This window comes from Euprymna scolopes, chromosome 34 (genome assembly GCF_053919585.1).
Source record: "Euprymna scolopes isolate OS-2025 chromosome 34, ASM5391958v1, whole genome shotgun sequence".
Taxonomy (NCBI): domain Eukaryota; kingdom Metazoa; phylum Mollusca; class Cephalopoda; order Sepiida; family Sepiolidae; genus Euprymna; species Euprymna scolopes.
The window spans coordinates 54,294,694-54,309,973 of NC_136515.1; the positions used below are offsets into that span (position 1 = coordinate 54,294,694).

At 36.3% G+C, this 15,280-nt stretch overlaps 1 protein-coding gene across 2 annotated transcripts in view; it reads left to right on the plus strand.

Moving 5' to 3' along the window:
* The window catches only part of LOC145259204 (phosphatidylinositol-3,5-bisphosphate 3-phosphatase MTMR2-like), a 108,331-nt gene extending 93,300 nt beyond the window's left edge, over positions 1-15,031 (plus strand). For both annotated transcript variants that reach the window (XM_080117035.1, XM_080117036.1), the window contains exon 17: positions 14,607-15,031. In XM_080117035.1, coding sequence (XP_079973161.1) covers positions 14,607-14,804 — 198 coding nt within the window. In that variant the 3' untranslated portion in view covers positions 14,805-15,031. The remainder of the gene's footprint in view (positions 1-14,606) is intronic.
* Positions 15,032-15,280: the final 249 nt, after the last annotated feature.

Genomic DNA, 15,280 nt, shown 5'->3' on the forward strand with positions numbered 1-15,280 from the left:
GTACTATTTACAAAATCTATTTAACATTTAATTATTTAATATATTTTCATTTAATTTTATATTCGATTTATTTCACTTTACGTATATTATCAAAACAATTCATTGGCGAGCAAAGCTTTATGTTTTGGGATTGTATTGAAAATGTAATGGAAATTTCAATTTCGTTCCGTTTTAATCTTTTATATTTTACTTGCCAATATTATTGAAAGAATACAATTCAACTATCGTAATTTTATATAAATAAACAAAAACAAATATTTTAAAATAAAACTTTATTAAAAAAGAAATAATTTTATTTTTAAATGAAAAAAATCAATTTAGTAAAATAATTGTCAGCAAACCTGTAAACCTATAAAAGTTAACATTTCGAATGTAAACAGTGATTTTTCGATTTTGTTAGCGCTTGCCGCAATTAAAGACAATTAAAACGGAACTAACTTTATTTCCATTCTATTTTTTAAACAACCCCCAAAACATAACGCTCTCTTCCAGTTATAGCCAATTTTTTTTTAATTAAATAAAACAGGTCAAAATAAACAGATAAGCGCATTTTCTTTTACATTTTTCTTACAACCAACGTTGTCATTTTAACCAACTGCAGGATATCGTTACTTTTGTGGGGTTGTTTTGAAAATGGCACGGAGATTATAATTTCGTTCCAATTTAATCTTTCTGGTCGAGCCTATTTCGAAAGCCTGTCTTATCATAGATTTGAACTACAAATAATTTATTACATTTTGATTATTACTATCTTAAGACTTAAAGCTTATATTTATTTCATTTTTCTATTTATATATTGAATTAGTTATTTCCAGTCTTATTTAAACTTAGTGCTTTCTTTAAACTGGATGAACCTTTTATAAAAATATGAGTTTAACGTAAAGAACACGAACAAGGTTTTATTCAACTGAATTTCTTCCAGTTTACTAACAAAATATATAAATTTAAAAGAGATATAAATAATAAAATAAAAAGGTTATGTAATTTAAAAGAAATACACGTACTCACAAAAGCAGAACTTTTTTTACACATTTTTTTCTTTAAAACCATAACAATGAGACTAACAATTACCTAGATCTTAGTAATTATTTGTTTTAATAGAACTGTTTTAATTGTACTGTTTACTTAGTTAACCTAAGTTGGTATTACATTTATTTTACATTTACTTTTTTTTTTTAATTATTACTTTTAGACTGTGACGTTTACACCCGGAAGTAATGAGTCACACGTAGGTCGCTTTTATTCATTCCTTTTGGTCAAGATCAAAGTGTAGTATCTGTTCTTCAGATGCTGCACTTCATTTTCTTGTTCTCTTTCGGTGGAGGAGAAATCCTTCACGACTGAGACAATTTTTATTTTTGTACCTTTTCTCCACGTTAAAAAACGACCCTGGTGTCTAACTCTGTCCCGTGGGGAGGCATAGTAAATAGGTACAATATAATTGTTTATAATTGTACTATTCAGAAATATTATTTATAGTTCGTCCATTTCAGTTAGTATACATTTCCTTTACGCTTAATTAATTTACAATCATTAATATCGTTAAACAATTCCGTTTAAAACCGAAATTATGCCACCCAAACGAAGTAGAAACGAAAGTGAGGAAGAAAGAATGGAAAGATTGGAAGCTAATAGACTAAGAGTTGCTGCAGTTCGCTCCAATGAAAACAATTCAGATAGAGAAAGACGTCTAGAACTTAACAGGATACGTCAAAGAGAAAGGAGAGCAAGACTGTCAGATTTGGAAAGAGAAACCCAACGTGAAGCTGACAGAACTAGACATGCTGTAAGGCGGTTAAATTCATCACAAGATGAAATTCAAGAAAGGCAAAGATATGCACTGGAAAGAGAAGCAATATTACGATCGAATGAATTATATGAGGTAAGTAGACGTACACAAGGTCAGTTGAGAGTGGCTCAACGACATCAGAATGAATCGGAAACCCAACGAAGCTTTCGCCTATACCAAGGGCAACAACGAGAGGCTGCATGGAGAGAGAGTATGACTTTGCCCCAGCAATTGACAGAAAACGAGGCAGCTAGACAACGAATGACTGCTTTGAGACACCATGAAATAGAACACTGCAATAGAAAAGGATTGCTCTACAACAAAAATGACTCTCTCACTACAGCTGATATAGGAAAAATGGACAAAGTATGTCAACATTGCTCAGCTGTAAAATTTAAAGGAGAAACCCCTGGTTGTTGTTGTTCTTCTGGCAAAGTTGTGCTTGATAGCTTTCCACCACTGCCTCAGTTGCTTCAAGATTTGCTCTCCGGCAATGGTCCCATCTCTAAAGATTTTCTGCAAAATCTACGCAGTTATAACAATTGTTTTGCAATGACATCATTTGGTCACAAAATTGTGGCAGTACATGGGTGGAATCCTTCTTTTAGAATTCGAGGCCAGGTTTGCCACCAGATTGGGAGTCTTTTACCACCTGAAGATGAAACAGCAAAGTTTATTCAAGTCTACTTCTTGGATAGTCTGGAAGAGGAACTACATAATCGGGGACGTGACAGTAGACTCAATAGAGACATTCTCCAAAGTCTGACTGAATTTTTACATGAGAACAACAGCTTCATTTGTCAGCTGAAAACAACAAAGGAGAGGATTGAAGAAGAACACTTGGTAGAACATAAAGTTGTCATAAGGGAAGACCGAAGGCCGCAAGAAGAGCATCCACGGCGATTCAATGCTCCAACAACAACGTATGAGATTGGAATATTAATGGAGAATGAACCAACAGCTAACCGGGATATTGTCTTGCGTTTTAGAAATGATACATTAAAATGGATCTCCGAACTACATCCCCTCTACGATACCTTAATGTACCCGTTAATGTACCCCTATGGTTCTCCATCTTACAACATCTACATGAAGGCATCCAATGGGCGAAAAGTTACCCAACAGCAATTTTATTCGTACCATTTAATGACTCGGCCTGGAAACTATTTTCTCTGGTACCGAAGGCTATTTCAACAATGGCTGGTGGATGTGTACTGCAAGATTGAAACAGAACGTTTACAGTTCCTGAGGCGTGAGCAACAGACCCTGAGAGCTGACAATTATAGCAACTTGAGAGATTCAATTCTTAGGGAGGATGGGAATCCAGAACAGTTTGGTCAACGAGTTGTTCTTCCGGCAACTTATACAGGAGGCCCTCGATACATGTTTGAGCGTCAAAGTGATGCCATGGCATATGTTCGGCGAATGGGCCGAGCCGACCTCTTCATCACGTTCACAACAAATCCAAAGTGGACAGAAATTACAGAAAATTGTCTTCAAGGGCAAGACCCTCAGGATCGTCCAGATATTGTTGCCAGGGTTTTCAGGCAGAAGCTAAAAAAGTTACTTGAATTTATTAAAAAGGGAAGATTTGGCAGGTTGAGGGCTTTCCTGTACAGTATTGAATATCAAAAAAGAGGACTGCCGCATGCACACATCCTCACCTGGCAGGCCCCAGAGGACAAACTTCTACCAGAAAAAATGGATCTCTGCATATCTGCAGAGATCCCTGACAAAGAGGAAGATCCTGATCTTCATGCTAAAGTGATGGCACATATGGTGCATGGACCTTGTGGACCATTTAATCCAAATTGTCCATGTACGATTGACAACAAATGTTCCAAAAAATACCCAAAAGAATTTCTTCAGTGTACCGAGCAAGGCCAAGACTCTTACCCCAAGTACAGGCGAAGAAAACCAGAAGATGGAAGCCAGACTGGTACAATAAGGATGAAGAGAAATGGTCGGTATGTTAATCAAGAAATAACAAACCAGTGGATTGTTCCGTACAACAAGGTCCTCCTTCAGCAGTTCAACGCTCACATTAACGTAGAAATTTGCAGCTCGATCCAAAGCATCAAATATGTCCTCAAATACGTGAATAAAGGATGTGATCAAGCAGTGTTTGAACTACAAAGAACTGATGGAGCAGCTAACCAACAAGGCCAAGTACAAAGTCACATTGTGGATGAGATCCAGCAGTTCCAGAATGCAAGGTATGTCGGCAGTTCAGAGGCGGCCTGGAGGATATTGGAACATCCCATCCATGAACATTTCCCCCCAATTGTACAACTTTCTGTTCATCTTGAAAATGGGCAGCATGTCATGTTCTCAGCTGATACTGCTCTGGAACGAGCCCAAGGTCCACCGCCTGCCACAACTTTGACACCATTTTTTCAACTCTGCCATGAGGATGACTTTGCAAGGGGTCTCAAATACGTAGAAGTCCCTGAGTTTTACACTTGGAACAAATCGACAAAGAAATGGATGAGAAGAATGCGTGGGGTACAAGTTGAAGGTGCTGAAAATGATGATGTATGGAAGGCACCATGCATTGGGAGAATCTACACGATTAGTCCAAAAGCAGGGGAGTGTTATTTCTTACGCCTGTTGCTCAATGAGGTTGCTGGTCCAACTTCATTTCAAAATTTGCGAGCATACAATGGTCAGGTGTTTGAAACATACAGAGCAGCGTGCCTTGCTCGAGGCCTTCTAGAAAATGACCATCACTTGCATCAAGCAGTAGGAGAGGCAAGTGCCACTCAATCACCTTCAAATTTGCGAAGCCTATTTGTGATAATTTTAACAGCCTGTGAGCCAAGAAATCCTCTTGAGATCTGGATGGCTTTTCGTGATGTAATATCTGAAGACATTCTTCACAGATACAGGCAAGAAGTTAACAATCCAGAAGCAGATTTTAATGAGGACATCTACAATAAAACTCTTTGTCTAATTGAAGAAAAAGTTCTCCTTATGTGCGGTCAACCATTGGCAAGCTATGGATTACCTGCACCAACGCAAGGGAGAGATGAAAGACTCGCGAGAGAGTATCAACGTGAAGTTACTTATAATCTTGAAGAACTTTCCCTACAAGCAAAAAATATGCAAGAAAAACTGACCGATTCTCAAAGAGAAGTTTACAATTCATTCATGGCAATGTTGGAAGCACAAGGTGAAATGAACAAAAACATGATGTTTCTTGATGCTCCAGGTGGTACGGGCAAGACTTTTGTAATCAATTTGATCCTTGCAAAGATTAGATCCATGAGAAAGATTGTGCTTGCAACAGCATCCAGTGGCATTGCTGCTACTCTACTACAAGGTGGCCGCACTCTTCACAGCACTTTTAAAGTACCCTTGGATACTCATCGAATGGATCAGCCAGTTTGCAAAATTACTGGTAACTCAGCCTTGGCAAATGTAATTAGAGACACCTCTGCAATCATTGTAGACGAAGCTCCAATGACGCACAAGAGTGCTTATGAAGCAATTGACCGAACACTGCAAGACATCACAGGAAACAAGAATCCCATGGGTGGCATTCCAACCTTATTTTGCGGTGATTTCCGTCAAATCCTCCCAGTGGTTAAAAATCGCACAAGGGCTAACATTGTCAATGCAAGTTTGAAACAATCCTATCTCTGGAGGCACGTTATAGTGAAGAGACTGACTACTAATATGAGAGCCTATATCTCTGATAACACAGCTACAGCAGACTTCTCAAAATTGCTTCTCCAAATCGGTAATGGTCAGTTTCCTATCACTTCTTCACCTGACACAATTAAGATTCCAACTGCGCTTGGTAAATGTGTCGGTAATCAGAAGCAACTGAAAGACAAAGTGTACCCAGACCTGCAAAACAATGGAAAATCACCGGATTGGCTTGCTGAGAGGGCTATTATTTCGCCATTAAACAGCAATGTGAATCATTTGAACAATTCAATAATGAATGAATTTCCAGGAGACACAAAGCAATACAAGTCAGTTGATTCGGCTACTAATGAATATGAAGCTGTTCACTACCCTGTGGAGTTTTTAAACTCTTTGTAGATATCTGGAATGCCTCCACACATTTTAAATCTCAAAATTGGATCGCCAATCATGATTCTTCGATCCTTGGAACCGCCAAAAACAACAAACGGAACCAGATGTGTTATCACCAGATTGCACACCAATGTACTTGAGGCCACCATTTCCTGTGGTCCCTACAAAGGCAAAACCGTTCTACTGCCAAGGATCCCCTTAGTTCCATCGGACTCAGAACTTCCATTTAAATTCCGGAGACTCCAATTTCCTGTGAAGGTGTGTTTTGCAATGAGCATAAACAAAAGTCAAGGTCAGACATTTAACACCATTGGCGTAGACTTGACATCAGACTGCTTCAGTCACGGTATGTTCTACGTCTCCATCAGCCGGACAGGAAGTTCAGAAAAACTCTACATTCTGGCTCCAAATCAAAGCAGCAGAAATGTAGTTTACCCTGAGGCTCTTCAGTGAAAAGTTCGAGAAATGGATATGAGGAAAAACTGACATGATCTGATTGTGGTAAGTTTTTAGTATTGAATGTGCAAGATAAAATTTAAGCAAGAGTTGAAAATTACTTCAATGAAAAATTTACTATGTAACATCAAGTAACCTTCCTTTTTGATGAAAATGTTTTGTGAAGTTCCTGATTGAATTTCAGTCACTACAAGAGGTAGTTAAAATGTTAATCACCTTATGCAATCGTTGCTCTTACAACATCAACTTACTGGAAAGGTGTCCACAGATTTTGGTACCCGAGTGCGCAACAAAGCTCCGTGCGAAGCACGGGTATCTTTGCTAGTATATATATATATGTGCGTGCGTGTGTGTGTGTAAGGAACTTTGTGTGTCTGTGAGTTGAATTCCTGTGCACTCGAAAACAGCTTGGTTGATTTTTATGAAATTTCACACAAAAGTATTTTATGCGCCTGGCAGTGTACTTACATAGATTTTGTGTCGGAATGTCTTCAATAAATATCAATAATCGAAAAAGATTTGATGAAAGAAGGAACAGGCAATTTTTACCAAAGTTAACGCTTTACACAGCCTAACATCACAAGTGCATTTGAGAAGTTTTATTACCACACAAAGCCAGAAGGCTCATGATATAGAATCAACAATATGTTCTTTGAAATGACGTAGGCGCGTTCGAAATTAATGTTTCTGTTTAAAGCACAATTGTACCTTGATACTTGAGGTTTTCATTTAAAACTTTAATTAAAGCCATTATCACCACACAAGCAGTAAGGGCAGCCATATAAAATCAACGGTTCTTTGGCATTTTTTAAATGAATGTTTCTGTTAGAGCACAATTGAAGTATAATACTTGACTTTTGCATTTTAAACTTTAATTCAAGTTATTATATAAAAATAATATATTTTTTTAATTAACAGTAGGTTTACTACAGTGCAATGTAAATTACAATGAATTGTGGACTAAGTCAGTGTGCGGAGGCATATAAAACTTCTTCCTGTTGCATCATGGTGGGTTCCGAACTAGAGAAGGCAATTGATTCATTTGTTTGACGAATGGGTGATTTCATCAATTTTGTTGTATAAATAAAAGTAACGTCGGGTCTTCCTGCTAATAAGAAGTAAAAAGCTGATTTTTTTCCCCCTCTTAGGACAGTTCTCTCTGAAAAACGAAAAACGTTTTTTTTTTCCTTTATGTAAATCTGAGGAGAGACGCTGGCGCATGTTTTTTATGTCATGCAATTTGCCTCAATAGAAAGCATTTGAAAGTTTAAATTTGAAAATGTTTAGAAAGTTTTTTTGTTGTTTTTTTTTAAGTAAATATAATGTTTATTTAAAAAAAATGCTATTTTTTTTTAAATAAATAAACATAATGTTTATTTAAAAAAAAAATGCTTTTTTTTTTAAATAAATAAACGTTTATTTTTTTAAAAAATGCTTTTTTTTTTTTTTAAGTAAATAAACATAATGTTTATTTAAAAAAAATGCTTCTTTTTTTTTTTAAATAAACATAATGTTTATTTTAAAACAAAATGCTTTTTTTTTTTTAAATAAACATAATGTTTATATTAAAACAAAATGCTTTTTTTTTTTTTTTTAAATAAACATAATGCTTATTTAAAAAAAAAATGCTTTTTTTTTTTTTAAAATAAATAAACATAATGTTTATTTAAATACACATTTTTGGTTTGCAAAGAAACCATCTTCAGGTAGAAATAAATTTCAGTTTGTCTTTTCATCGTTTCATCTTGGTGTTGCTGACAGGTACAAGAATTTAAACTTTCAAATGCTTTAATAACGAGGCAAATCAGATGACAATTTGATTGGGAAATCTTATTCCATTCTGTATATTCTCTTGACCTAGCTCCCTTCGAATTATAAAACCATTTTTTTTTTTTTTTTACTTGAGAATCACTATTTATCAAGGCCCGAAGGCCACTTGAGGATACATGTTAATGAATGTAAGGTGGTAGTGTAGTAATCATTAATGATGTAGTTTGGGTAAAATTTAATTTATGAGGATGACTTAACAGGAACTTATTTACATTGGATTTGAAAGCTACCATGTTGTATTCAACCGGGAAGCAGATCAGCGGAATAGTGTTCCACAGACAGGCAGTTCTGAGAAAGAAGCTTTGTTCATGGAATCTGCATTTAGATTTAAGCACAGATAGTGGGGAAAATTGTTGATAGTGGTTGTAGCTAGTCGAATGTCCTTTGTGAAAGTTTGGCAAGGGAGGACCATAGATTGGAGTTCAGTCGAGCACTTGTCATGAAAATAATGGTAGAGAAGAGACACCCTCGCAACGTCACTTCTGTCGGAAAGAGGTTGCAAGGAAGAGAAAACAGCATCATCTACTAGGTTTTGAAGCTGGTTTTAAATTCTATTAAGGCTGGATAGGGCATGCCAAGCAGCTCCTGCCCAAATGTGGCAATAGTACTCCATCTTAGGACATATCTAACTTTTATACAGATAGAGAATTGCATTGGCAATGAGATACATACTGGAGCAGTAAAGTGCTCCAACCATTTTTCCAGTGATCTTTTTTTTTTTTTTTTTTTTTTTTTTTTTTTTTTTACAAAGGCATCACCACATTATCAAGGCCCAGAGGCCACTCAAGGATAAGGGTTAAAGAGTGTACAGTAGAAGTTGGTCAATATAGTAATCATTAGTAATGAAAATTTGGTAAATTTAATAACTTATATGGAACGGCTCATCAAGAACTTATTTACTTTAGACTTGAACAAAACCATATTGTAGTCAGCCGGAAAGCAGGAAAACGGAAGACAATTCCACAGGCGTGCAGTTCTAAGAAAGAAGCTTTGTTCATGGAATCTACGTTTAGGTTTAGGCACAGATAAAGAGTGGGGGAAATTATTGATAGTGTTTACAGCTAGACGAGTGTTTCTTGTGAAAGTTTGGCGAGGGGGGACCATAGATTGAAGCTCAGTTGAACACTTTCCATGAAAATAACGATACATCAGAGACAAACTCGCAACATCTCTTCTGTGAGATAGAGGTTGCAAGGAGGAGAAAAGGACATCTCCTACGAGGCTACGAAGTCTATTTTGAACTCTATCAAGGCAGGACAAGTTCTTTCTAGCAGCTCCTGCCCAGATGTGGCAACAGTATTCCATCCTTGGACGTACCTGGCTCTTATATAGATAGAGAATAGCATCAGCAGTGAGATATCTACTGGATCGATAGAAAGATCCCACCATTTTTCCAGCGGCCTTGGCAACAGATTTGATATACGTGTTCCATTTAAGATCAGGAGTAATGGTCAAGCCCAGAAGCTTGTCAAAACTTGAGGCCTCCTGAAGACGAGAGCCATTCATTTCAATTGATGACAAATGTGGATTAGAATGTTGATGATGTAAAGAGAGAAGCTTGGTTTTAGATGCATTAAAAGTAACCAGCCACTCCTTTCCCCATTGTACTACGTGCTCAAGATCAGAGGAGAGAGAATTGGAGAGAACTTGCTCGTTTACTGTCTTAGATGTGGTACCATAAATGGTAGTGTCGTCAGCATAAATGTCTACAAATGATGTAAGGATATGATTTGGAAGATCATTAATGTAGATCAGGAAAAGAGTTGGGCCCAGGATGGATCCCTGAGGGACACCGGCATTAATATTGTGAGCTTCTGATTTTTGCCCCTCAACTACTACTCTTATGAATCTATCAGAAAGAAATGATTTAATAATTGAGAAGACTTTTCCAGCTATACCATAGCTAGCGATCTTATGAAGTAAACCTTTATGCCATACCCTATCAAAGGCTTTAGATATGTCAAGAGCAATTGCCCTAGAAAGATTGCCACCGTCGAGAGATTTGCTAATCCTATGCGATATAACTGTAAGGACATCTGCTGTAGATCTAGCAGAACAGAAACCATATTGAGTGTCACTAAGAAGGTTATTTTTGTTGAGATGTTTGATTACTTCTGTATTTAATACAGATTCTAGCAACTTACTCATGACGCACAGGAGACTTATTGGCCTGTACTGAGAGGGGGATGAGCGATCACCTGAATTCTTAAATACAGGGCATACTGATGAGATTTTCCAGGGAGATGGGAAACTATTCTCCTTAAGACAACGTTTAAACAGTTTTGTAAGTATGGGCGCTAGTTCAGGTTGAAGTTTTTTGAGTACTATAATTGGAATACCATCAGGGCCAGTTGCTTTACTGGAATCAAGGTTTTTGATTAGCTTGGCAACATCACGTACAGATATACGTATATCACATAGCGTGTTTTCTGATACAAGAGGAAATATTGGGGGTTGGCGGTCTTGGTCGCAAAGGGTAGAATTAGCTGCAAAGTTCTTGACAAAGAGTTTGGCTTTGTCTGATGCTGACGAGATTACCTCAGATCCATTGATAATAGTTGGGATGGAGCACACGCTTCTGTTCAGGATTCTGTTTGCTATTTGCCAAAACTGGTGGGAACCAAGCCGCTGCTCAGCTACTTTGGACTTAACAGATTGAGCATACAACTCTCTTGCGTTCCTTATTACTTTCTTACAATGGTTGCTGGCAGTCCTGAAAACGGCTTTAGTTTCCATACATCTATTACGTTTGAAGCAGTGGAAAAAGTGATTTCTGTGCGCAATGGCAGCAGCACATTCTGGAGAGAACCATGGCTGGCTGTTAGGTTTTTGCTGAAATTTTTTAGAGGGTATGAAATGGTCAATACCTACAATTAACCATTCAGTTAGGTCTAATACTATAGAGGACATATCCTTTTTAAACATGGAATGCAGAGGTAGATCAGATATAAATGTACGGAAGCTATCCCAGTCAGCCTTAGTGTATCGATATACTGTACGATGAAGAGGTACGTCTGGGGACTTATTACATTTCATTTTTATCTTAATTGATACAACAGAGTGGTCGGAAGATCCAAGAGGCGACAGAACAGAAACTGAACATAGTTCAGGGCAAGTTGTGAGAAAAAGGTCTAGTAGGCTCGCATACTGGCCGTCATTATCGGGCACACGGGTAGGTTCCTGAACAATCTGAGTGAGGTCATAGGCAATGGAGAAATCATGACAGAACCTCCCCTCATCATCGGTCTTGTTTGAGTGGGTCAACCATTCGACGTTGTGAACATTGAAGTCTCCACATACGTGAATGTTAGCTGAAGGATAAGTAGAAAGGACTTGGTCAATTTTCTCAGATATGCTTTGAAAGATAGTAACTCCGCTGTTGTGGGGGCGATAGAGAGTAAATATAAATGCAGTAGTGTGAGCTAAAGCAACCCGGAAGCACATATAAGGTAAGTTAGGATCTTCCCTGGAGATGTCCCTCCCACATGGAAAGCTATCTTTAATATAGGCACATATTCCATGCCCATGGCGATCTTGGGGGTCAGATTTAGAAGTTAAGTTAGAGTATCCTGTAATTGCAAACTCATCAAGGGAAATAGCCTGTCCAATGCCAGTTTCACTTAAAAATAAAAGGTCTGGTTTAGTCTCCTGTAATTGGGTTTCAACCTCTGGAAGGTTAGAACGTAGACCCCTGATGTTGGAGAAGGAGACATGGTAGTAGGGGTCTACGTTGGAAGTTGGAGAACCGGGTTTAATCGTGTATTTTTTCTTGAAACTTGTCATGATGAAATTTTGGAATTTGTGGACTAGGTCGACAGATTTACTTAGAGCAGGACAGAGAGGGGAAACTAAGAGAGAAAAAGAAACGAAGAATTTTTTTTTTTTTTTGTACCACATGATAAGGTAAAGCCGTAACAATTACCCACTAGTATGGCATCGAGAGGCCCCACCAGAAGCTACTGCATGGTCCAGATTCCATTCACCAAATGGCAATACAGCAGCCCCAGTACTTTGCACCTGCTGATAGGACAGCCTCCTTAGTGGTTAATCCAAGGTTCGGGTCCCTGACTATCAGGCGGATAACGTCAGCCCAGACAAAACGTTTACCTCCAGCACCCTTACTAGTGACATGGCTACAAGGATAGACATAGAAACAGAAAATTTCCACCAACTCTGCCAACTGTTCGCGCAAAAATACTGCCAACCTAGAAAACAGCTTTTTCTTCTCCCTTTGTCAGAAAAATCACTCATTTAAAAATGAGGACTGAGGGACAAATAAGAAGAAGCGAGAGTAACAGGAGCTGCCGATAACGCATCCACAATGCGTTTTCTACTCTCCATTAAAAAAAAAAAAAAAATAAATAAAAATAAAAATAAAAAAAAATAATAAAATAACTATTAAGTATTGTACTTAATAAAAGTCCAACAGACGTGTTTAAGGGAAAGTATGGTGATAGATTCCCCTCCCACGAACTAAAAATGAGTACAATTAGGTAATCTATTTTTGCAATCAACTCGGTAGATAAATAAACATTTATGGACGAGAAAAAAAAAAAAAAAAAAAAAAAAAAAAAAAATTAGAGCTAGCATTTAATACAACAGAAATACATAAATTAAATACTGTAATAAAATGTAGTTATTAATATTTGAATCTTAAAATAAAAAAATAATAAAAAAAAGATCTTGGCAACAGCTTTGATGTACCTATTTACAATGCCTCCCCACGGGACAGAGTTAGACACCAGGGTCGTTTTTTAATATGGAGAAAAGGTACAAAAATAAAAATTGTCTCAGTCGTGAAGGATTTCTCCTCCACTGAAAGAGAACGAGACACTTTGATCTTGGCCAAAAGGCCAAGTATTTGATATTGTTTAGAATGTCAGTCCCAGAAGCTTGTCAAGACGGAGAGCTTTCCAAAGAGGAGAGCAATTTAGATGGCCTTAGGTTAATATCATGAGTTAGATTCATATTTCATAACAAAACAAAGAATTTTACAAGCGAGACCTATTTGAGCTCGTTGACAGATGAATTACCCTGTAGAGAGCAAAGGTCATTATTAATAAAGATTTTCAAAAACAGATTTTCATTTTCAAGATGAAATTTTAGATCGGCAGAAACTTTTGCACTGAACAAATAGAATGAGCATGGCTTAAAAATGTCTGTTCTTGTATATGTGACTGACATTTTTTTTTTTGATCAATTAAAAAAAATTTGCGGTGCTTGTTCAGAATAATAACGAAATTCAAAAAATTACTTTCAACTAAAAGCAATGCTATCTACTTAAATGTCATGCCGAAATTAACATATTGTTGCACTATTACATTAAACATGTATTTTCATACTTCAGTAATCTGCCATTACGGTAGTTACCTCTCCTGCTATTATGTATATATTAATCGGATAACGTGTGTGTTATTTATTTTGTGTGTCATGCTTACATCCGAGTGACTGTCGTTTTATTATGGACTTCCATTTCTTGTAATAAAACATTTTACCAAGAATTCTTCATAAGTTTTGGTTTCGGTTTCAGCTGAAGGAACTCAAGTTATATATATATATTTTTTTTTCATAAGTTTTGTTTTTTTTCAATTCAAGCTGATAATGGATATATTTCTTATTTTTTAAATCGCAACTTTATAACATATAAAAATCGGTAGAACATTAACTCTGTAATAATATATACAAAATTTGCAAGAATTAAATATATTTAAGCATACTTTACGACTGCACTATGCCGGGTGTCCCTGCTAGCTTAGATAAATACTTTTGCAGTTTTAACAAAAGAGCTACAATAATATCAAAGCGTCTCCATTTACGCTAAACATCTACAGAATGCCAACATCAATATATTGCATATGAATGAGTCCCCTGTGGAATTTCCACAGGTTCAGCTACTTACTATAATCATTTTAATACCTACAGATACTAGTGTTTCATTCTTATGGGAATCATCAGTGCTGGGAATTACGATTACAGCCAGTTGAGAGATTCGAATCTGGCCCAAAAGCAGTCTCTGACTCCAAGAAACAAACCACCCAGCCAATGCTAACAGCGAGAAATACAATTGAAATTAAGATTTATATAAATGTCAAGATGGAGAGAATGATCGCACATCATGATGTGCGCATATTTCCATAGTCAAACAGCATCACAGCTACAGAATGTCAACAACATATGAACTGTGAAATTTCTACAGGTCCCGCTGTCATAAGAACTATTCTGCTTTTATTAAGTAAAATTTGAAATTTTTGCAAAAGCAATTTTCATTAATAATTAATTTTCTAATTTATCGTCTTTCTTTTTTTTTTTTTTTTTTTTTTTTTTTTTTTTTTTTTGCATATATTACTAATTTCCACATGACAGTTAAGTAGATAACATTGGTTTTAATTGTAATTCAAAATATCGATTTTTGTTATTTCCAACAAGCACCAAACTTTTTTACATATGTAGTTATTTGCTTGTTTATTTTTTTATTTTTTGTTTGTAGGAACCAATTCACCTTCGAAATAAGGAACTTTTATTCTTGAAGTCTCAGTTGCAGAGAAAGTATGAAGAACTAAAGAAAGAACTGGATAGCAGGAATGCCCGTGGTACTAGTAGCAGTAGTAGTAGCCAGGCAGTCACAGCGTCCACTTCAATGTCGTCCAATTGTGCGCAAAGAGTTGCCTCCCCTGTCACAACCTGAAAACGCGTTTCTCCCACTCATTTTTCTGTATTTTTTGTTTTTGTTTTTAAAAATTTAAAAGTGTCCCGCCTTCTCTCCCTTCCCTTCTATGTAAAGGTTAACAACAGTATTCGTTTACAATTAAATATTTTAAAGCCTATTTAAACAATAAATGAGCTTCATTTTGTACAAAGGTCCTTGTACACTCATTTCATTAAATAAAATGATAAAAAAATTTAAAAAGCAAATTGTTATTAGAAAAAATCTGTTATAGTCAGACAACATACTTCCTAACGTCTGGCATGGTTGCTACCACAAGCAGTGGCAAGGCAAATCATTTCCTTCACTTTTCTTGTTCTTCAGAATTTCTATTGTGATGCGATTTATTGAAATATAAGAAAAGGGACATTATTCAAAATTATACAACAAAAATAAACAAAATTATAAAAAAGATAAAAATAACACAGTCTTTATTTGCACTTTTAATGACAAAATTA